The sequence below is a fragment of the Chiloscyllium punctatum genome, chromosome 40 (assembly GCF_047496795.1).
Source record: "Chiloscyllium punctatum isolate Juve2018m chromosome 40, sChiPun1.3, whole genome shotgun sequence".
Classification (NCBI taxonomy): Eukaryota; Metazoa; Chordata; class Chondrichthyes; order Orectolobiformes; family Hemiscylliidae; genus Chiloscyllium; species Chiloscyllium punctatum.
This window is the reverse complement of record NC_092778.1, coordinates 69,117,732-69,142,615: the sequence shown is the minus strand read 5'-3', so window position 1 is coordinate 69,142,615 and position 24,884 is coordinate 69,117,732. Positions and strand designations below refer to the sequence as shown.

Genomic DNA, 24,884 nt, shown 5'->3' with positions numbered 1-24,884 from the left:
TTCCTGATATACCTATAGAAAGCTTTAGGGATTTCCTTGATCCTATCTGCCAATGACTTCTCATGTTCCCTTCTGGGTCTTCTTAGCTCTCTCTTTGGGTCTTTCCTGGGCAACTTGTAACCCTCAAGCCTCCTAACTGAGCCATCACATCTCATCCTAACACAAGCCTTCTTCTTCCTCTTGACAAGAGATTCAACTTCTTGAGTAAACCATGGCTCCCTCGCTCGACCACCTCCTCCCTGCCTGACAGGTATATACTTATCAAGGACACTCAGCAGCTGTTCCTTGAATAAGCTCCACATTTCATTTGTGCCCGTCCCCTGCAGTTTCCTTCCCCATCCTATGCATCCTAAACCTTGCCTAATTGCATCATAATTCCCTTTGCCCCAATAATTCTTGCCATGTGCAGTATACCTACCCCTTTCCATCACTAAAGTAAACAGTTGTTAGGGCAGGAGTCATCATAAAACAATGCTTCAAACTGGAAATACTCAATGTCCAATTCTCACCCACTTCTGGTTTCAATGGAGGGACAAAGAGGGACTGAAGAAATCAGCAGGGGCCAGGTTGACAACTCAATATTATAATAAGAAAGGTCCTGACCTGAAACAGTGACTCCCCTGCTCGACTTGCTGTGCTTTTTCCAGCTCCATACATTATTGCATCTGACTTTCCAGCATCTGCAGTCCTCACTATCTCCAATGAGCTTATTTGCCTCATGTATTTCCATATTCAGAATGTAACACTGTCTAGCTGGAAGCCCCTTGGCCTTGGGAAAGCTGGTTCTGATGAATGGGGAGGACACTGCATTCAGAAAGTGACTATCCATCCTCTTCAATGGTTGATTGAGTGAGCACCTTCCAAGAGAACTTTAGGGCTGTGAATCTGCACACAGTGAGGGATGGTACACACACACACACTCTCACACACACACACACACTCACACACACACTCTCTCACACACACACACACACACACTCACACACACACACGTCACCAATGAGGTTTGCTCATCCAAAACATGGTCAAGAAATGCAGGTGTCATGGGTAACGCTGCACAAGGGTAACATTCTCAGCATTTACGTTTCAATCCATCACTTTCCTGTTCCCTTTCTCTTCCAAGTTTCATCTTAAATATGACCTTAAAGCAGCAACAATTTACTGTGCGATGTGCGAGAGGACAGGAAGAAAAGCGGTGCTAATCTTCCAGCCTCTTGGAACAGTATCCCCTGACACAATACTCAACATCCATCATTTGTTCTTAGTTGGAAAAACCATATGGACAAAATGTGACCATCTCATAGTACTGCCCACTCCCTACTCCTGTGTAGGAGCCCAGTCGACATTTTGTCTTGCTGCACTAACATAGATATTCAGAGAGTATTCATATCACGGTCAAATAGTGCAGTTGTGTGAAAAATGACCTCAGTTAAGATACCTGAAGGTATGCAATGTTATCATTAACATGCAAACAGACAGACATTATCCAAGTGCTTCTTCAACCCTTTGGGTCCACTGTCGAGACCAGTGTGGTTTCCGTAATTCAGTTACTGAGGCTATCCAGGGTTTGAGGAAAAATGTTCACTCAACAGCTTTTCTGACCCTCCCAGTATGACACTGTTGTAATAACACACTGCTGCCATGAGAGGACCTCACTCAACTGTGGAAAAACAAAGCTGCTCCTTCCAGGAAAGGAACTAAACAGAACCCAGCGAGGGGGAGTCTGAAAGACATGGAGTCTGATGGCAATAATGTTCAGACTGGAATTGTACATGAGATTCACAATTAGCTGTACACTCTCATTCTCCTCATCAATAGTGAGGCAATGGGGCACATTGGGAATCCCTGTCCAATCAGACTCCTTCCAACTCCGTCCTGTTATGCCTCTCCAATTCAATATCTGTCCTAATACCTCATTCTGAAGCTGTCAATAACTTTATTCAGATTCTCTTTCAATACTCTTTGAACATTTTGCTTTATTAAATATATTATTAAAATACAAGTTATTGTTTTGATAGATCTAAACAAATTCTCTTTCTCATAACCTTTCCAATGTACTTAATTTCCATGTTACTGGGAAATACATGTTTTTGGGATTTACAAGACCATTTCTCAAACTCAGGATCAATAACATGACTGAGGTACAAATTCCTGGTAGCGAATTTAACAAAAAACACTTTCCACTTGATTCTAAAAGCTGGAATTCACAGGGTCATCCTTCTGGGATGTAACCCTTCCAACACTGAAACATGCCGCTTTTGGTGAACCATTTTGGACTGAAACGAGAAATATCGTCACCCAGAGGAGGGGCAAGTCCCGTGCAATTCACTGCCACAGAAAATAAAAGAGTCAAGGTCAAAACAGTGCATGATTTCAAGAGGGAGTTGGATATAGAACAAGGAACTATAGGGATCAAATGATCTGGGGGAAAAACAGGAACAGGCTATTGAGTTGGATATCTATGGTGTTACCGTTACTGAACCCCACACTAACAATATCCTGGATGTTACCATTGAACAGAAACTTAACTCGACATGCCACATAAACAAAGTGGATTCAAAAACAGTTCAGAGGTTAGGAACACTGCAACGAGTAACTCACCTCCCGAGTCCCCAAAGCCTGTCCACCATCTACAAGGCGCAAGTTAGGAGTGTGATGGAATACTGCTAAATTGAATTGATGGACCAGCCCCAATACCACTCAAGAAGCTGGACAACATCCAGGACAAAGCAACTCACTTGATTAGCACCATATCCACAAATCTCCACTCTCTGCATCATTGACACTCAGTAGCAGCAGTGTGTACTGTCTACAAGATGCACTGCAGAAACTCAAAGATCCTCACATAGCACCTTCCAAACCCATGACCACTTCTGTCTAGAAGGACTAGGGCAGCAGATACATGAGAACACCATCACCTGCAAGTTCCTGTCCAAGCCACTCACCATCCGCACTTGGAAATATATCACCATTCTTTCAGTGTTGTTGGGTCAGAATCCTGGAATTCCCTCCCTTAGGGCATTGTGGGTCAACTCACAGCACACAGACTGCAGCGGTTCAAGAAGACAGCTCACCCCCACCTTCTCAAGGGGCAACTAGGGACAGGGAATAAATGCTGGTTCAGCCAATGTCTATGTCCCATGAGTGAATAAAAACAGCCCTGATCATACTGAATGATGGAACAGGCTCAAAGGGCTGAATAGCCTGCTCCTATTTTCTGTGTTTCTGTGAGAGCAGTAGTTGCACAAACTGAAAATTGACTCCAAAATGGAGATGGGGGTCAGTGGGCAGATAGCTTTTATTATAAATGCCATCTGCCTGGCAAAACCAACAGCAGTGTTTATGTCAGCAATTTTCATCCACTTTGACAAAACTGGAATTAAATAGAAGCAGAGATTCACAAGTTATTTCAGCCAGCAGCAATGTTGACACAAACTGTGAATAGTTCACTGAAAGCAGCGAGTGATTCTCCACAACGGTAATGGTGTATTCCCAGTCAACGTAAAACATGCACATTTAGACCAAGAAATTAACTGACCTGGTGTCATCGGTGGGGCTGTGTCTTGAAAACAATTAAATCAGTTTGCTCTCGAAGCTGTAAACCAGACTATAAACCACACCAGAGGTCACTAACACATACCTCTAACTGTGCTTGGTGTTTGTATATAATGTTATTTACAAAATACCGTGCAAGAACTGTAACAAACACTACATTGGACAAACAGGCAGAAAACTAGCCACCAGGATACATGAACACCAACTAGCCACAAAAAGACATGACCCTCTCATACTAGTATCTTCACATACAGATGAAGAAGGACACCACTTTGACAGGGACAACACATCCATCCTAGGACAAGCCAAACAAAGACATGCACGAGAATTCCTAGAAGCATAGCATTCCAACCGGAACTCTATCAACAAACACAGAGTTAGATTCCATTTACCACCCCCGAGAAAAAGAACAGAAAGTGACTTCACCACAGGAAATGACATCACCAACCCAAAGAAACCCAAACATATAAATAGAAAGCGGGAATCATCAGCAATGCTTCGCCTGAGGCCCACTGAAGATGTTACCTAATAGGGTGACAAAATGTCTGGAAGTGAACCTTCCAGCTAAGCAAGCGAACCCACATCCATAGATAACATTGGCCAAGTCACATGTAAAGGTAGTATACATGTCGATACTCTGACACATCTTGCAGTGGTTGCCATGATCGGGATATGACACTCGACTGATCGATCACCAGTTCTGACATGCCACAGTGAAAAACCATAACAACTTCCTCAGGAGAGAGACACGGGGTACAAGCAATAGAGTACCCTTTGTTGTCCTTCCCAGGAACAGAGAAATGATGCCATGTTCTTTGTAGCCTGCTAAAAATTATCAATGGGATGAGCATCTCACCAAGACCTTCCCCACACCTCCACTTCTCACCTTTAAACAACCACCAAACCTCAAACACACTATTGTTCACAGCAAACTGCCCAGCCTTCAGGACAATGTGGACCCCAACACCATACAACTCTGTCATAGCAACCAATGCAAAATATGTCAGATCATAATAAGGAACATAGGCATAGAAGTAGGACATTCAGACCCTGAAGATGTCTCCATAGAGCTATGCTACTTTCTCCCCACCCCCACCCCCCACCCTCCTCATTTACCTCTCCACCCTGCAGGCACCTTGCCTCTATTCCTGATGAAGGGTTTTGCCCAAAACGTTGATTTTCCTGCTCCTTGGATTCTGTCTGACCTGCTGTGCTTTTCCAGCACCACTCTAATTCAGAACCTTAATAAAAAAATGTCTACCTCAAACTTAAATTTAACAACTAAATTAACACTGACCATTTGAGAGAGAGTTCCAAACCACCGCTACTCTGTGTGTGTGTGTGTGTGTGTGTGTGTGTGTGTGTGTGTAGCAGTGCTTCCTAACATTTCTCCTGAACAACCTAGCCCTAATTCTTAGACTATGCCCCTCGTGGGGATGGTTTATATTTATTTACCCTATCTTTCCCCATTAATATCTTGACAAGCTCAATTAGATCACCCTTAACCTTCTGAATTGTAAAGAATAAAGGCCTAATTTGTCTCATCTCTCCTCATAAGTCCAGGTGTCATCCTTAAGAACTTGCATTGATCTCCCTCCAAGTGGGATCTGCCTAGGGTTTTGTATAACTGTAGTATAATATCTGTATTCTTATAATCCAATGCTTTAGATATGAAGGCTAGCATTCTGTTAGCCTTATTGACTATTCAATTAATGTCTATGATTTAAACCTGAACTTCTTTGAACATAGCCCCCAATCTCCTACAGACAGAGACAGATATAGTAAAGAGATAAATTATAACAAAAATATAAATAGATGGAACTGACCAGCTTACTTGAGCAGTTTCCATGATGCATGGTATCACAGGCACGTGGGATTTTATCTTGCTTGGTTTCTGAAATCACCAGCCATTAGGCTGAAGAATATTCTCCTCATTCCTGATGAAGGGGTCCTGCCCGAAACATCAATTTTCCTCCTCCTTGGATGCTGCCTGACCTGGTGTGCATCTCCAGCATCTACAATCCTCACTCTTGCCACGTGAGGAATATTGACTTAATCCTTATAATTGGTATTCTCCAAACTTTCAACAAGTCAAAATAGGAGGAGAACTGCAGGGAGTGGGTGTAATTGAAATGTGGAGCTTATTCAATGAACAGCTACTGCGTGTCCTTGATAAGTGAGATTTGGAGATGTCGGTGTTGGACTGGGGTGTACAAAGTTAAAAATCACACAACACCAGGTTAGAGTCCAACAGGTTTAATTGGAAGCACTAGCTTTCGGAGTGCTGCTCCTCCACAACCACCTAAGGAAGGAGCGGTGCTCCAAAAGCTAGTGCTTCCAAATAAACCTGTTGGACTCTAACCTGGTGTTGTGGGATTTTTAACTTGATAATTATGTACCTGTTAGACAGGGAGGAAGTGGTCGAGCACGGGACATGTAGTTTACTAAAGAGGTCAAATCTCTTGTCAAGAGGAAAAAGAAGGCTTATGTTAGGATGAGACTTGAAGGCTCAGTTACAGGGCTTGAGAGTTACAGGTTAGGCAGGAAAGATCTAAAGAAAGAGCTAAGAAGAGCCAGGAGGGAACATGAGAAGTCATTAGCAGATAGGATCAAGGAAAACCCTAAAGCTATCAATGGTATATCAGGAATAAAAGAATGACTAGAGAAAGATTAGGGCCAATCAAGGATAGTAGTGGAAAGTTGTGCATGGCGTCCGGGGCGATAGGGGAAGTGCTAAATGAATATTTTTCTTCAGTATTCACACAGAAAAAAGACAATGTCAAGGAGAATACTCGGATACAGGTTACTAGACGAGACAGGATTGACATTCGCATGGAGGTGTTAGCAATTCTGGAAATTGTGAAAATAGGGAAGTCCCTTGGGCCGGATGAGATTTATCCTAGGATTCTCTGAGAAGCCAGGGAGGAGATTGCAGAGTCTTTGGCTTTGATCTTTATGTCATCATCGTCTACAGGAATAGTGCCAGAAGTCTGGAGGATAGCAAATGTTGTTCCCTTGTTCCAGAAGGGGAGTAGAGACAACCCTAGAAATTATAGACAGTGAGCTTTACTTTGGTTGTGGGTAAAGTGTTGGAAAATGTTATAAGAGACTAGGGATAGTCAATATGGTTTTGCGAAGGGTGGGTTGTGCCTCACAAACCTTATTGAGTTCTTTCAGATGGCGACAAACAGGTGGATGAGGGTAAAGCAGTTGATGTGCTGTATGTGGATTTCAGTAAGGTAGTTGATAAGGTTCCCCACGGTAGGCTATTGCACAAAATACAGAGGCATAGGATTGAGGGCAATTTAGCAGTTTGGATCAGAAATTGGCTAGCTAAAAGAAGACAGAGGTTGGTGGTTGATGGGAAATATTCATCCTGGAGTTCAGTTACTCGTGGTGTTCTGCAAGGATCTGTTTTGGGGTCACTGCTATTTGTCATTTTTATAAATGACCTGGATGAGGGTGTAGAAGGATGGGTTAGTACATTTGGGGATGACACTAAGGTCAGTGGAGTTGTGGAGAGTTGCAGGTTACAGAGAGACATAAATAAGCTGCAGAGCTGGGCTGAGAGGTGGCAAATGAAATTTAATGTGGAAAGTATGAGGTGTGAGGTTGAAAGGAGTAACAGGAAAGCAGAGTACTGGGTAATGGTAAGATTCTTGGTAGTGTAGATGAGCAGAGGGATCACAGTGTCCATGTGCATAGGTCCCTGAAAGTTGCCACCCAGGTTGATAGGATTGTTAAAAAGGCATATGGTGTGTTAGCTTTTATTGGTAGAGGGATTGAGCTTCGGGCCATGAGGTCATGCTGCAGCTGTACAAAACTCTAGTGCGGCTGCACTTGGAGTATTGCATACATTTCTGGTCACCGTATTATGGGAACAATAATGGAAGCTTTGGAAAGGGCTCAGAGGAGATTTACAAGGATGTTACCTGGTATGAAGGGATGGTCTTATGAGGAAAGGCTGAGGGACATGACACTGTTTTCATTAGAGAGAAGAAAGTTGTGAGGTGACTTAATTGAGATGAATAAGATAATCAGAGGGTTAAATATGGTCGACAGTGAGAGCCTTTTACCTCGGATGGCGATGGCTAGCACGAGGGGACTTAGCTGTAAATTGAGGGGTGATAGATATAGGACAGATATCAGAGGTAGTTTCTTTACTCGGAGAGTAGTAGGGGCATGGAACACACTGTCTGCAACAGTAGTAGACTCACCAACTTTAAGGTCATTGGATAAACATATGGATGAAAATGGAATAGTGTAGGATAGATAGGCTTCTGATTGGTTCCACAGGTCAATGCAACAACGAGGGCCGAAGGGCCTGTACAGTGCTGTAATGTTCTATGTTTTATGTTCTAACTGGAGAAACCTCTCCCAGCAGCTTTCACAGCCACAGCCTCTGTCTAAAAGCACAGTTCAAACTTTGGGTTCTCTGTGTTTTTCCCCCCAACATTCTCTTTGTAGCAGCCTCCCTGTATTGCCCCTCTTAACATCCAAATAGCTGCCAGCCTTTGAGCACAATGTATCTCTGGAGCCGAAAATTCTACAGTGTTCTTTGAACAAGTATCATCCTGCAAATAATCCCTGGGCCAGGTCCCAGTAACAAATATCAGATTAGATTACTTACAGTGTGGAAACAGGCCCTTCGGCCCAAAAAGTCCAAACCAACCCGCCAAAGCGCAACCCGCCCAGACCCATTCCCCTACATTTACCCCTTCATCTAACACTACGGGCAATTTAGCATGGCCCATTCACCTGACCTGCACATCTTTGGATTGTGGGAGAAAACCGGAGCACCCGGAGGAAACCCACACAGACACGGGGAGAACGTGCAAACTCTATACAGTCAGTTGCCTGAGGCGGGAATTGAACCCAGGTATCTGGCGCTACGAAGCAGCAGTGCTAACCACTGTGCCACCGTGCCGCCCATACCAGTTTGGTTGTTTTTTTTTTAAGAAGAAAAGCTGCTTCTCACAGCCCAAAGGTCACTTTCAATGCACAGCTCACACAGTGCCAATCAAAAATGTGGGGAAAAAAACGTGAAATAATGAAGGTCTCAATTGCACATATGCATAAGTCATTAAAGCTGGCAGCATAATTGGGGCGAATGTATTTAAAACATTGATTCAGCCTAAGGTGGAATCTTGCATCCAGTTGTGGGCTCCATACTTTCAGAAGAATGCAAAGGTTTACAAGAATAGTTCCAGGGATGAAGAATTTCCATGATGATAATAGATCAGGACTGTTGACATTGGATGGGAGAAGTCAGAGATCAGACTGAAATATTCAAAATCATGAGGGATCTGAACAGACTAAGTTATAAGAAAATGTTTTCAATTGTGTGAGGATCGAGTTCAGTACATCACAGATTTATAGTATTTCACAAAATAAGAAAAAGTGACAAGAGTAGAAACTTTTTCATGCAGCGAGTAGTTGGGATTGAGCCTGGGAATGGAGATTGGTTCAACTGAAGCATTCAAAAGGAAATGAGACATTTATTTAAAATGAATAGATGTGCAGGGTTACAGAGAGACAGCTGGGTTTTGGCATGATGTGAGATGCTCATTTGGAGAGCTAGTCCACACATGATGGTCCAAATGATCTCTTTTTGGATATAACAATTCTATGATTCTGTAGATGCTCAGGGATCCCCATCAATAATGTTGCCATAGTCCTCACAAACTATTGAGCCACTGTCACATTAAAGAGAGAGAACTGATGGACATTTAACCCAAGGGTCATCATGCCTCAGATAAGGGGAGAGTTTGAGACAGGGAGTCCTTCATGGTAATTGGAGCCAGTGCAGGAATTGAATCCTCACTGTTGGCATTACTCTTCACCACAAACCAGCCATCCTGCCAACTGAGCTATATGTTGCCATCCCCATCAAAAAGCTGAGGTGAAATGGAGAAGTCCAATCCATCTCCTTTCACAACATTAACACAGTTCTTAATGAACCAGCCTTGTGGGAGCAGCACTCATTAAAATCAAATATGCAGTATCTATAGCAACTAAAATGTGGTTCTCTATATTGGCTGAAAGTAAATATATTGTGACTCCCAATTTGGATTCAACTGCTTTAAATATTTTCTGTACTGCCAGGATGCAAATATCTAGAAGGAGAATTCTGACATAACTATTTTTGGCATCAAAATGGGTCAGAGGCCTTCACATTCAATTTTCTGGTTTGAAACATTCTTCCCAAGTGTACTCCTATCCCTCTGGCCCTGATGACCTTATTTATATTCATTTATAGCTTGCTTCAGAGGGAGTTTAAAGCAATGTTTTCTCACTCATACACAAAGCTGCCCTTACACCGATAGTGGCCACAATGCAGCCTTATAGGAACTGGTGATTTATGATAATATTGTTGATTATAAGTCATACAAACTGAGGACAGCCCAGAACTGTTTAAAAAAACACCATTTATATCCCAGTTACTGCTTTCATAAAAATATTATCAAATTCATCCCAGGCTTCCTCGTGATATTAATTTTTAAATTGTCTTCCTGAGTTTTGCTCTGCTCATTCTCAGCCCAGTCCGAGCACTGCCCTCATCCTCAATGTGCAGACTCTGTACTTCTTGTCTTATGAAAGTAATACCTACTCCCAGGACAGGAAGCTGCAGTTGGCCATTCAACATCCCAGAGGATTCAGGTTAATATTTTGTCTGAGCATCATCCACAAGGATGGCAAGAAACAGCATGATATTTAGAATGATATGAACATAATGGCCTGAATATGACATTTCAGTCCAATAAAGTGCACATGTCCAGCAGGTGAAGATAAGCATGCAGGTGCAGCAAGCACTGAAGGTAGCAAATGATATGTTGCCCTCCAAAGTAAGGGGATTTGAGAACAGGAGCAGGGATATCTTGATGCAATTGTACAGGGTTGAGAGTGTGGTGCTAGAAAAGCACAACAGGTCAGACAGCATCCGAGGAACAGGAGAATCGATGTTTTGGGCATATGCCCTTCATCAGGACTGAAATGTCGACTCGCCTGCTCCTCAGATGCTGCCTGACCTGCTGACCTTTTCCAGCACCACACTCTCAACTCTGATCTCCAGCATCTGCAGTCCTCACTTTCTCTTTGCAATTGGACAGGGGCATGGTGAGACCACACCTGGAATATTGTGTCATGATTTGGAGATGCTGGTGTTGGACTGGGGTGTACAGAGTTAAAAATCACACAACACCAGGTTATAGTCCAACAGGTTTAATTGGAAGCACTAACTTTTGGAGCAACGCTCCTTCATCAGGTGATTGTCACCTGACAATGGTGGACAATCACCTGAAGGAACGTCGCTCCGAAAGCTAGTGTGCTTCCAATTAAACCTGTTGGATTATAACCTGGTGTTGTGTGATTTTTAACTTGGAATATTGTGGGTAGTTTTGGTCTCCTTATATGAGGAAAAACATTCTTGCTATAGAGGGAATTCAACAAAGGTTTCGCAAATTAATTCTTGGGGGTGGCAGGACTGACCTTTGAGGAGAAGTTGAACCAGTTATGATTATATTTGGTGGAATTCAGAAGAATAAGGTGGGATCTCAGAGAAACCTTAAATTCTACAGGACTAGATAGGGTAAATACAGGAGGGATGTTCCTGATCCAGAACCAAGGATCAAAGTTTAAGGTTAGAGGATAAACCTTTTATGGCTGAGATAGGGAGAAATACCTTGACTAGGTAAAAACAAGGACTGCAGATGCTGGAAACCAGAGTCTAGATTAGAGTGGTGCTGGAAAAGCACAGCAGGTCAGGCAGCATCCAAGGAGCAGGAAAATCAACATTTTGGGCAAAAGCCCTTCATCAGGAATAGAGGCAGGGAGCCTGCAGGGTGGAGAGATAAATGAGAGGAGGGTGGGGGTGGGGGTGGTGCCTGAAACATCGATTTTCCTGCTCCTCGGATGCTGCCTGACTTGCTGTGCTTTTCCAGCACCACTCTAAGCTAGACTCTGGTTTCCAGCATCTGCAGTCCTTGTTTTTACCTCGTTGATTTTAACCCTACTGCGAATCCTCTTGCAAGGATGCCTGCCTTGAAGAAGTTTTCCTCCTCTCTCTACAAGAATCTCAGTGAGTCCCTCTCCCACTGCAACTCCCAGGTCATTTCCTCTGCCCTGAAGCTCTTCAACCATGTCCTGAAACAGACTTGACTCCATGCTACTTTCTTCCCACCCCCACCCCCACCCTCCTCTCATTTATCTCTCCACCCTGCAGGCACCCTGCCTCTATTCCTGATGAAGGGCTTTTGCCCGAAACGTCGACTCTACTGCTCCTCGGATGCTGCCTGACCTGCTGTACTTTTCCAGCACCACTCTCATCTAGAAATGTCTTGACCCAGAGAGTGGTGAGCCAATGGAATTCACTTGCACAGAAATCAGTCGAGGCCAAAACATGGTATGATTTCAGGAAGGAGAGGATATACCACTTCAAGCTGAAGGAATCAATGGATCAGGGAAGGGGGGGAAGGTGGAGGGTGGGGGGAGCAGGAACAGGTTATTGAGTTGGATGATCTATGTCTATGGTCTTTCTGAACTTGGATTTCCAGAATGCTGTTGATAAGTGTCGCTGGGTCAAAAATCTTGAAATTCCCTCCCGAACAGTAATGTGGGTATCCCTGCAGCAGCTCACTACCACTTTCAAGGGCAATAAATGCTGGCCCAGCCAGTGCCATCCACATCAAGAGTAAAGTAAAACAAAATCTGTTTGATAAAAGCTGAAGAATATTTGGAGGATTCAAAACTGAAGAAGTACAAAGAGTTTTCAACAACAGCAACAACATTCAGGCGTCATCATTAACACTACTCCCAACGTCACTTACTTGAAAGGCACAGGGTCATGGGGTTAAGGAGAAAAAGGGGAATAGATGTTGGGGAAGGGAAGAGAAAAGTGAGGGACAAAAGAAGTTGAGAAATTTAAGCAAGGGGAGAGGGGGATCATATAAAGAGAATTATATCCAATTAGTTACAAATCTTTAAAATTGCATTGACTATCAAATTATTGATTACAATTAATGGGATCACATGACAATTAAATCTGGTAATATATATTCTAGATGATAAATATTATTCCAATTAATCTTCTTACAAAGTTTACCATTTGTAAAGATATCAAAAGAACAAAGTGTCAAATCACAGCCCAAATTATTTAGTTCAGGATATAATTGATAGTGAAACCAAACATTGAGGACTGAAAAAGGAGCCCAGATTGTTGGAAGCATTTCCACCTTCAAGTCAGAGCATTGTGAATCACAGCCCCACTCCAGAACTTTCAAAAAAACATTTAGATTGCCATCCACAGTTATACTGAGGTAGTGCTGTGCTGTCATTCAGACTGAGCTGCTAAAGCCTTTCATGTGAATGGAAAAGATCCCATTTCCACTGTTTTGAAGACCAGGGGAGCTTTACAAACACGAAAACACAAGATTTTCTGTTAATTTATTGTATTTCTGTTTGTTGGACTTTGGTATGAATGTGTTTCTGACACTGCAACCTCATTGACTGTAAAGCACTTTGGGATGTCCTGTGGTCTTAAAAGGTTCATTACAACTGAAAATCTTCCATTTTATTACTCTATACGTGTATTTTTTCCAATTTTAGACTGATCAATACCTGTCTTAAAGTTCCTCTCTAGAATTAAGATCAAGTCTGTGACATCAAGGCCACATTCAACCAAGTGTGGCATCAAGGATATCTCATAAAACTGGGATCAATGGGTATTGGGAAACTTTTCCACTGATTGGAGTCATACCTGGCACATGGGAAAATGGCCTTGGGTGCTGGAGGTCAGTCATCTCAGCTCCAGGACATCTCTGCAGGAGCTCCTCAGGGTAGTGTCCTCGGCCCAACCATCTTCAGCTGCTACATCAGCAACTTTCTCTCCACCATAAAGTTAGAAACATCAACATCAATCACCACTCCTTAGTTGGTCACTTAAAAATAAAAGGAAAAACAGGAATTCTTCACTTTGTCTTGAAAGAACCCCCCCATCCACCTCCCACCACCACCAAATGCTCAACATAAACACAGTCGCAGAATAAAGGAGATAATCAGGTGGCACCATGAAACCATCTCTGGATTCATTTTGAGCTCAGATTGATGAGATAAGAATCTCTCCCTAATGGGTAATTTGGAGATGCCAGTCTTGGACATGATGAAGGACCGACGCTCCAAAAGCTAGGGCTTCCTAATAAACCTGTTGGACTATAACCTGGTATGATGTGATTTTTCCTTAATGTGTGTAAGTATTTATTTGAAAATAAGACTCTGATATTTCCCTCTATCCAGCAGCTCCTGAAAAGTGAGAGGAACATATGTTGTGCAGTACCATGGTGAGAGCTCTCATTCACAGTGTCCTTCACCAGGGGGCGGCTGTGCTGAACTGGAAACTCTCCCCCAGTTACTGCCTGCACTGGATGCCTTGTTAGGATTTACAGGTCAATAATTAATGTGTTTGGCTGCACCACCAGCACACTTCACTGACCATGACTCCTGCAGTGTAACTCAGACCATTGCTCAGAGATAGGAACACGACCCACTGCATCACATGGACTCTTTCATTCTGAAGTTTAAAAGAATGAGGTGATCTCATTAAAACATTTACAACTCAGAGAGAACTTGACAGATTGGATATTGAGATAGTGTTCTTCTGAATGGCCTTGGGTTTAAAGGGTTAGTCATTTAGAATGGAGAAAGAAGATATATCTCTTAAACTGAAGGTTAGGGACCTTGGGAATCCTCCGATAGATTTTGGACACTAAGGTAATGAAGGATTTGGTGATAGGTTGGGAACTGGGAACAGGGAAGGAGACAAAATCTGTCACAATCTTATTGGATGGTATGACAGGCTTTGAGAGAGAGAGAAAAAAGGCTGCAGATGCTGGATTCGAAGTGGACAGGCAGGAGGCTGGAGGAACACGGCAAGGCAGGCAGCATCAGGAGAGTGAGGAACACAGCAAGGCAGGCAGTATCAGGAGGGAGAGGGACACAGCAAGGCAGGCAGCATCAGGAGGGAGAGGAACACAGCAAGGCAGGCAGGATCAGGAGGGAGAGGAACACAGCAAGGCAGGCAGGATCAGGAGGGAGAGGAACACAGCAAGGCAGGCAGCATAGGAGGGAGGGGGACACAACAAGGCAGGCAGGATCAGGAGGGAGAGGGACACAGTAAGGCAGGCAGCATCAGGAGGGAGAGGGACACAGCAAGGCAGGCAGGATCAGGAGGGAGGGGGACACAGCAAGGCAGGCAGCATCAGGAGGGAGAGGAACACAGCAAGGCAGGCAGTATCAGGAGGGAGGGGAACACAGCAAGGCAGGCAGGATCAGGAGGGAGAGGGACACAGCAAGGCAGGCAGCATCAGGAGGGAGAGGGACACAGCAAGGCAGGCAGCATCAGGAGGGAGAGGGACACAGTAAGGCAGGCAGCATCAGGAGAGTGAGGAACACAGGAAGGCAGGCAGCATCAGGAGAGTGAGGAACACAGCAAGGCAGGCAGCATCAGGAGGGAGAGGGAACACAGCAAGGCAGGCAGCATCAGGAGGGAGAGGGACACAGCAAGGCAGGCAGCATCAGGAGGGAGAGGGACACAGCAAGGCAGGCAGCATCAGGAGGGAGAGGGACACAGCAAGGCAGGCAGTATCAGGAGGGAGAGGGACACAGCAAGGCAGGCAGCATCAGGAGGGAGAGGGACACAGCAAGGCAGGCAGCATCAGGAGGGAGAGGGACACAGCAAGGCAGGCAGTATCAGGAGGGAGAGGGACACAGCAAGGCAGGCAGTATCAGGAGGGAGAGGGACACAGCAAGGCAGGCAGTATCAGGAGGGAGAGGGACACAGCAAGGCAGGCAGCATCAGGAGGGAGAGGGACACAGCAAGGCAGGCAGTATCAGGAGGGAGAGGGAACACAGCAAGGCAGGCAGCATCAGGAGGGAGAGGGACACAGCAAGGCAGGCAGTATCAGGAGGGAGGGGGACACAGCAAGGCAGGCAGTATCAGGAGGGAGAGGGACACAGCAAGGCAGGCAGCATCAGGAGGGAGAGGGACACAGCAAGGCAGGCAGCATCAGGAGGGAGAGGAACACAGCAAGGCAGGCAGCATCAGGAGGGAGAGGAACACAGCAAGGCAGGCAGCATCAGGAGGCTGGAGGAACTAACGTTTTGGGCATAATCTTTCTTCAGGATTGGAGGGTTATAACCGAAAGGGCGAATTCTCCACTTCCTGGCTTACGGTGTTCTTCCAGGACAGGCTTTAAGGGCAGAGTGGTCTCTTCCTGATGTTCTTCGGTCATTCCGGCTGCAAGTCCAAGTAGATTAGAACTGATCGTTTCAACTTCACTTTGATATTGGTTTCCGGGGGAAACACGTTGAAACAAAACTCTACATCTTCAAACTGACATCGTTCCCCGGATCTGTTCCCACGGGAGTCACCCAGTTAAACCCCACTACACTGCCAATCTTTTCTCCAACTACCACAAGTTCAAAACCATCAAAAGGAGAGATCTCCCTCTCTGCTATTACAGTCTAACATCTGGAGAGAGAGAGAGAGAGTGTCTGTGGAACAACTTGGTGTGTAGAACCAAGAGGAGTCTGATATTGGATTTAACTCCTGCAGGTGTATCAGGAATTGCTGTAGGCTCTGGCCTTTCCATCCAAGCTGATGAAACACGAACTGAAATGCTACCTACTGAATGTCTAAAAATAGGAAACATTTCCAAAACATCAGAAAACGAGAGAAAAACAAATTACTGGACAAGTCAGCAGTTCTGGCAGCATCTGTGGAGAGAAATCACGAAACGTTAACTCTGATTTCTCTTCACAGATGCTACCAGACCTGCTGAGCTTTTCCAGCAAATTGTTTTTGATCTCCAGTATCTGCAGTTATATCCGTTTTTGAGAGAAGATTTGTTGGAAGTTGGAATGTTTCCCAGTTTGGAAAGTCTGTTGTGTGAAACTGAGCAGACCCCGATTATCCAACAAACAAACTGCACGGAATTCGCTTCATTCGACCTGATGCACATTGTCCAACCTCCTGATTTTCAAACATCTCCTGAAGACCCCCCTCGTTCTTTACACCATCCCATGTGCTGTGCAGAGTTCCTGAGACCGGTCAAATCTGCAGGTTATACAAACTGCATAGACATCAGACGCTAACTGATTTGTCTGATAAACTTCATCTCACGAAAGCGTTATGCATACTTTTTTAAAATTAAAAACAAACTTTAATTTTAATAAAAATAGCCCAGACTATCCGGTTGGAACTGGCATGTACCCACAGGACCAATTAAAACCGAAATATTCCTCACGTTTTTATTTTAAATCAGTCTCTTAAATTTCTGGTATTCTCTTTCATTTTGTTTTCTTTTCAAAGTTTTGCGAGGATTTCCTTCATCGTTAAAGAGTTGAAACATTGAGGGGTTTAAACTCAGCAGATTCACATTGATTCTGGAAGTTGTATTAATTTATTGTGCTGGCTCTGATCATGTAAACCGTTCTCTACCATCGGTGAGTTAACCGTTACCAAGTCTCGTTAACGTTTTTTTTAAGCAAAGGGCCGTGAATTATCTGAGTCCCTTTGCAATTCCCTGATTAGGTGCATGTGAAGGTTGTGAACGTGATTAGAAAGTTGAGTGAATTCATTCAAACAATCTCAAGCTAACAACTTTCATATGTAGCTTAGGAAAAACTCCCTTAAAATCAAACTGCCGCTGTAAAAATAAAATATAGCAGCAATGTGGAAATATTTAATTACGGTCATCTTCACATCTGCTCTGAGCAGTTGTTAAAATTAACTGATCCTACAAATGAAAGATCATGTATTTACATAACATCATATTCCAAATCACTCTCTGAACAATGAATTGTTTTGCAGTGTGAATGTTTTGTTATTTAAACTAAAGCTGCCGTGAATTTGTACAAAGCAAAATCTCGGGAATATCACGTGATAAATAAGCGAGGGGAATGCTGGCCTGAACAATCTGTTTTTGCTTGACTCCAGATTCATTGAAATGGATAGTTAAAAGGCCGGGCTTATTCGATGGTGGAGCTCGATGTGAGGTTCCTGACAGGAAGGGAGGGATATTCCCACCAACCAAGCTGATCTCGCAGGTAAAAACAATGACTGCAGATGCTGGAAACCAGATTCTGGATTAGTGGTGCTGGAAGAGCACAACAGTTCAGGCAGCATCTAAGGAGCTTCGAAATCGACGTTTCGGGCAAAAGCCCTTCATCAGGAATAATCAGGAATGGCTTTTGCCCGAAACGTCGATTTCGAAGTTCCTTGGATGCTGCCTGAACTGCTGTGCTCTTCCAGCACCACTAATCCAGAATCTGATCTCGCAGGCAGAGTTTCCCACATCACGGTTCCTGTGATTATTTCATTAAATAAAGATATTAAGCATGAAGATAAATAAGAACCTCTGGAAATCCAGCTTTACTTGTTGGAACGAAAGATACTCATTTAAGGAACCGAAAGAACAGCGGATGTTGTAAATCAGACACAAAAACATTAGTTGTTGAAAAAGCTCAGTCGGTCTGGCAGCATCTGTAGAGAGAAGGTCACTGAAAGGTTAACTCCGATTTCTCTCCACAGACCTGCTGAGCTTTTTCAGCAAGCTCAGTTAAGAAATACACCTAATTATATTATCCAACCCCTATGATGTGGGGATGACCTTGCAGAGGAAGTGGATACACAATGTTTAAAAGGTATTTGGATAAACTGGTGAATAGGAAAGGTTTGGAGGGATATGGTTTAATTTGAGATTATGGTCGGTATAGACTGGTTAGACCTCCATGCTGCTGAAATGCAGTAACTTTTTGCCGCTGCGTGAGAATGAAAGGGACAGTTTTTGTCAAAGCGCGCTCACGGTTCACGCCTGCGGTTTTATTGAGAGTACAGTCCGACCCGAAAACAGCACCTTCAGATCAGAAACGGAGAAACAGTGAAGGGCGCAGCAAACTCCCGGATTGCTCTCCGCTGGCAGCTGGAGATGTGCTCAGACCGGCAACATGTAAGAACTTAAAGAGACTGCTTTTAAAATTACTTTAAAGATATCAATGTCATTATGAAGGTGCCTCTTTAATCCTTTGATACATCGCGAGAAACGGTCGCTAGTTGTCCTGGTGAAATACTGCAATGTGGGTTTTGTTTTCAATATTCAAGATTGTCGAATGAATAGTTATATTTCTGGACAGTAACTTGTCATTGTATCCTTTTGTGAATGTGATGTGAACTGGAGGAAACTAATGGAATGGATTGGATTTTGAAAATCGAATAAACATCTTCTATTGGACGGTGTACCTTCCTAAATGAAACCAGTTTGTTTTTAATATCAATGACCCTGTTAGATTGGGGGGGGGGGGGGGGGGAGTGCTGTTGGTGCAGTGCGGGGTTTACACAAAATCCTCTCCCCCTGTGGACCCCCCTCCTTCAGAGAAACTTTAGCCGGTTTTCACACCCTCCCCTTCTTCTTCCCAACACCACCCACCTCCTCCTCCCTCCCTCCCTCCCCTCCCCTCCCTCCCCTCCCCTCCCCCCCCTCCTCCCCCTCCCCTCCCCTCCCCCCCCTCCTCCCCCCCCCTCCCCCCCCCCCCTCCCCCCCCCCCCTCCTCCCCCCCCCCTCCTCCCCCCCCCTCCCCCTCCTCCCCCCCCCCTCCCCCTCCTCCCCCCCCCTCCCCCTCCTCCCCCCCCCTCCCCCTCCTCCCCCCCCCTCCCCCCCCCCCTCTCCCCTCCTCCTCCCCCTCCCCCCTCCCCCCTCCCCCCTCCCTCCTCCCCCCCCCTCCCCCTCCCCCCTCCCCCCTCCTCCTCCCCCTCCCCCTCCCCCTCCCTCCCCCCCCCTCCCCCTCCCCCCTCCCCCCTCCTCCTCCCCCTCCCTCCCCCCCTCTCCCCCCTCCCCCTCCCCCCTCCCCCCTCCCCCCTCCTCCTCCCCCTCCCTCCCCCCCTCTCCCCCCTCCCCCTCCCCCCTCCCCCCTCCCCCCTCCCCCCTCCTCCTCCCCCTCCCTCCCCCCCCTCTCCCCCCTCCCCCCCCCCTCCCCCCCCCCTCCCCCCTCCAGAGGAGACTTGACACAGGCTGCTAAAAGGATATTTCTTCTTCTCAATGGTCTACATCTAGGGAACACTGCTTAAAACTAAAGCATCTCCTGTTTTCTAATGAAGATAAGGAAGACCATTTTTCATCAATATTTGGAACTGAAGAAGGTTCACTTCAAACTGAAAATATAAATTCTGTTTCTCGCTCCACAGACACTGCCAAACCAGTAGTTATGTTTTATTTCAGATTTCCAGTATCCACAGTATTTGCTTTTATTTGAGGCCCCTCGTGCTTATAACTTGCTGATAAATTACTATACTCCAAGGATAATTAGTGCTGCCTTTGAAAGTTAGAGTCCACAAAGTGTACAGTACCAGTGAGGCTAGGGTTGGTTACAGGCTCAAACTGTTTAGTCCAGCAGTCCCCAAACTCGCTGCTGTAATGTTGGATTTTGGAGGATGTTCTGGGGCACAGACATTCACGACAGCTTAACAGATTCTGATTCTGCTTTGTATACTGTTAGCTGTAAAAGAACTTGAGGTTCCATGTCATTAACTGTTTCCTCATTGCTCAGCAAATAAAGCAGCTGTTATCCAGAATGAGACAAACAAAACTGTGAACACAGCATTAGCTAAATGGTGACAGAAAATAACAATTCTATTAAATTGCAGAGTGAAGTGGAGGAACTGGGGAATGAAAGTGTAGTGGATCTGCTTTTCCGTCTACAATGCTTTTAGTCAGATGTAATAATCTATTCTGTTCCGTAGTCTTTGTGACTCAAGATGATCCTCCCAGGTGAAACTTCAGATCCATTGGTACTATTGCCTTAAATAGCTTCTTGGCTATGACCCTCTCAGCCCCTGTTTGGGATAACTCTAAAATGTTTCCTAGATGGGAGCATCTGTGCTTAGGCCAACAGTTAGAGCTCAATCCTTGTTCTCCTTGAGACTGCGATGGTGAGTTACCATCTCGAACAGTTGCTATCCAAATGCAACAGCTCACTTGCACATGAAGAGGTACAAAGAGTACATAACCTTTTGGCTGAGAGTTTGAACACACAGAGTACAGTATTCATCAGAATATGCTACATTTCATATCTGTCCTGGATGTTAGCAACTTGCATTTTATATCTTTAGTTCTGTTAAAGTGTCTCTCAGTGCTTTAGTTACAGAATCAAAGACAATTGACACTGAGACAAAGAAAGTGACATTAAGGGCCTGGAGGGTGGGGAGGGACGTTCCAGATTTTGACCCAGTAACATTGAAGGAACAGGAATTTATGTCCAAATTAGGATAGTGTCTGAATTAGATGATGCTGTCCATTTTAATCTGTTCTCCAGTAGCTAATGGAAGTTCACAGATAAGTGAACTGCTGTCATCCTTGTACCTATATCTCCAGTAGGAAAAAGATTAGACATGGACTGGTGTGGTTCAAGAAGGCAGTTCACTTTTACCTTCCCCAGGGCACCCAGAGATTGGTAATAAATGATGCCCCAACCAGCAGTGCCTGTGGCCCATAAATACATTTTTGGAAAGTACCCAATTTGGCCTATTTGTGTAATTCAATATGATCAGGGCTGATCTATGACCTAACTTCATATCTTCAATTTACCTCAGGTCCCTTATTCCTATAGACACCAATCTGTCATTATCCGATCAACTGGTTGTAGTTTAAACCTAGAATCAATTACTATTTATGGAATACAATTTCAAACTTCTGCTATCCTTCTGTGTGGAGAATTGTTGTTCCAAATTTTACACCTGTCTGACTCTAATTTTAGACTGTACTCTAATCTCTCCCCTTCCTTGGGAAATAAGTTCTGAGCTTAATATTTAAATTTCAAATATCCCTTTACCATCAAAATTCCCAAGACATAATAATTAATCATTCTTTTGAATTCCAGCCATATTAAAAGAAGGACCAGCTTTTCATTTAATTTTTTTTTTACATCTTTCTACATGCTATGTGACTTTTGTCAGACTGGTAGTTGGTGTGATATTCAGTGCTGCCCTCAATGTCAAGATAAAGGGGTTTAAAAACTTTTCTCAGCAGCAAAATGTTTCAAGTTCTTTTTAAAGGCTCTTAGTATTGCGCTAATTCTAGATTAGACCTTTTTATTGTGTATTAGTTTTTTTTCAAAAGGCTGTAAATATTCAGAGCATACCTAAATGCAGGTTTTGAAAACTAGATACCGTGGTTTGGACAATATAGAATTATAGTACATTGAAAAATTGCATTGATGTTGGAGCGGGAAATAAAGCTACAGACTGGATAAAATAACTCCAGTACAAATAGATTTGTGCAGCCATCTAATTACCTGTCGATGAAGTATACAGTTCACAATCGATTTCAAGTGTTGCATCATTCTATTTCCCTTACAAATATTTAGGAAAATATTTCTTTCAAATAAATTTGGGCTGACATTTACTAAGTAACAACACCCCAGCAGCACCAGGCAATGATCGTTTCCAACAAGTGGAAGTCTAACCCTTGCCATTTTAATAGCATCCCCATCACTGAATCCCCATGATCAACATCTTGGAGGTTACCATTGGTCAGAAACTCAACTAGATTTGGCATATATGGTAGGCGCAAGACCAGGTCAGAGGCTGGGGACAAAAACAGAAGTTGCTGTAAAAGCTCAGCAGGTCTGGCAGTATCTGTGGAGAGAAATCAAAATGAACGTTTCAGGTCAGGTGATCCTTACTATTCTGAGCTTCAAGAAGACACCTCAAAGGGGCAACTGGGGGACGGGGGCAATACAGGCGCCCATGAGTGAATAAAGAAACTCAAATGTTAGAAATGTCATGAAGTGTTTATGATTGAATTACTCATCTTGGAAAGGCGTTTGTGCTCGTTAATTATAGACTTCCAGCTTCAGTGTGTGACATTGCTGTCGGGGCTTTTGTAGTCACTGCATTTTCAAAACAAACCCGTCGTAAGCTGGTTCTCAGGCGGCTGCAGTTGTTTTTCAAATGTAAAAATCTCTTGAACCTCCTCTCCATTGAAGTATTTTCATGTGAGCTATCCGGCTGTCACGTCCTGCTTTGTTAATGTCGTTTAAATCCCTGCTCTGCCTTCGATCTGACGCACACAGTCATTCCGAGAGCAGTTTCTGTGTAAGTCCTGCCCACTCCTCACATCAGCCCGTGTTTCTCAGGGTTGGTGGGTTAAAGCATCTCCCGGTCACCGCGACTCACAGCTGAACCAAGACACCCCTTAAGCTCCAACAGATTTTTTAAAAACTAACTATTTTCAAATAGTTAGAATTGACTTTATAAAGACCATTTTGTACAGTAAAACATTACAAGACTGACACGTTTTACAACTAAATAGCAACGTTATTATTAAATGTTTGCTTTATTCTCCGTGTATTTTTAATGTAAGTATAATAATTTTGGTAATCACTTTTTGCTGGTTTAATTGATAGCCTTATCACTTTCTGATTAACCTGCTCATTGGGAAGAATTGCACTGGCGCCGCTGGCCGGTACAGGCGCGTTTAGGAGTTTCGTTTCTGATTCCGGTTGCTGATTGTTTTCGAATGTTGAGATAAATACTTTTCCGGTTGAATCTGTAGATATCAAATCTGGTTCTGAACCTGGTGGAGATGTTTGTTCCTGTTGGGTTTGGAAGGATTGTTCAGGGGGAAAATGTTGGGTGTCAGGTTCTCACGTGGTGATAGAAGCTTACAGAATGGAGTAAGTGGTAAATAAGGTGAGCTCTGAGTGGGAGTCTAGGGAGATTTCCGACTGATCTATGAGATCCCCATATCAAGGGTAAGTCTTCCTCATTGGGAATTTGTTTTTCTTTTGGTTAATTGGAAATAGCAAAGACGACATTGCTTTGTGTGAGATCTAGGTTCTGTACTCTGGTGATCAATTACAAACTTCTGCCTCGAATTGGGGGAAAAATTATCACCTTTTTGCTCAGATTCAAAAATTGACTTGCAAAATGTGACTAGAAAATTAAAACAAAACTCTGCTCGTGCACGAGCAGTCAGTGCAATTATTTATTGCGTTCCTATGAAATGACCGAAGGAAGGTTGCGTTGTCCCTATCTCTGAGGCAGGAGGTCTGGATTCAAGTCCCATCTGCTGCAGAGGTTTGTAATAACATCTCTGACCAGGTTGGTTAGAAAATGTGAGATGAAGGAGAGTGAGAGCGGTTTATAGGAATAGGTTTGAATAACTGGAGCACTGGCAGCTCGGTCTAATTCAAACGTTAGTCTTTTTACAAAGTGAAGCTTCTAAAGCAGCGAAACCCTCCCAGCTGCTGCTTCACCATGTAATGCTGTACAGTGCAGTCATATCTGGAGCTAACGTGTATCTTTTTCATCCCCCACCCCATTGCAGCTTCTCTTTGGGCATCATGAGACCGTTTCCAGCTGCATCCTTGGTCCTTCTCTTGGTGATTAGTTCCGGCTCCTCTCAGAACACCAGCAACCCGGTTCCACACCGAGGCTGTGGGTTACAGCTCCTGCCTCACTACGTGAACCTGTGCAGCCTGGATGTAATCTGGGGTATTGTTGTGGAGGCAGTGGCCGGCGCTGGAGTGCTTACTGCATTCCTCCTGATGCTGATTCTGTTGGTGAAGCTGCCGTTCATTAAAGACAAGGAGAAGAAGAGTCCTCTGGGAATCCAGTTCCTGTTCCTGTTTGGCACACTCGGCCTGTTTGGACTATCATTTGCATTTATTATCCCGGAGGATGGGAGAACGTGCCCCACCAGGAGGTTTTTGTGGGGAGTTCTGTTCGCCCTGTGCTTTTCCTGTCTCTTGGCTCAGGCCTGGAGGTTGCGCCAGTTGGTTTCCCATGGCCAAGGGCCATCAGGTTGGCTGTTGGCTGGGATCGCGGTCTGCCTGATGTTGGTGCAGGTGATCATTGCAGTGGAGTGGCTGATCCTGACTATTGTCCGGGACCGTCAGGCTGCCTGTCAATATCAGCAGATGGACTTTGTCATGGCATCGATTTACGTGATGTTCCTGATGGCTGTAACTCTCTTACTCTCCTCCTTTAGCTTGTGTGGAAAGTACAAGAAATGGAAAAAGAATGGAGCCTGTGTGCTGGTCACCATCAGCTTGTCCATCCTGATCTGGGCAGCGTGGATTGTCATGTATCTGTACGGCAACAAGGAGCTGAAGAAGCAGCCCCTGTGGGATGACCCGTCCCTCTCCATCGCGCTGGTTTCTAATGGCTGGGTATTTCTCCTGTTTCACGCTATCCCCGAGCTCCATTGCTCCATTGTCCCAAGCAAACAAGCCCCTCCTGACTACTTTGATGCCGTTCAGCCAAGAATCCGGGAGACTAA

At 44.4% G+C, this 24,884-nt stretch overlaps 1 protein-coding gene across 1 annotated transcript in view; it reads left to right on the top strand.

The window, feature by feature from the left end:
* The first annotated feature begins 23,163 nt into the window (after window positions 1-23,163).
* The window catches only part of LOC140464747 (G-protein coupled receptor family C group 5 member B-like), a 1,854-nt gene continuing 133 nt past the window's right edge, over window positions 23,164-24,884 (top strand). The window contains exons 1-2 of the mRNA XM_072560242.1: window positions 23,164-23,355; window positions 23,931-24,884. The exon at window positions 23,931-24,884 is cut by the window's right edge and continues 133 nt beyond it. Coding sequence (XP_072416343.1) covers window positions 23,336-23,355; window positions 23,931-24,884 — 974 coding nt within the window. The 5' untranslated portion in view covers window positions 23,164-23,335. The remainder of the gene's footprint in view (window positions 23,356-23,930) is intronic.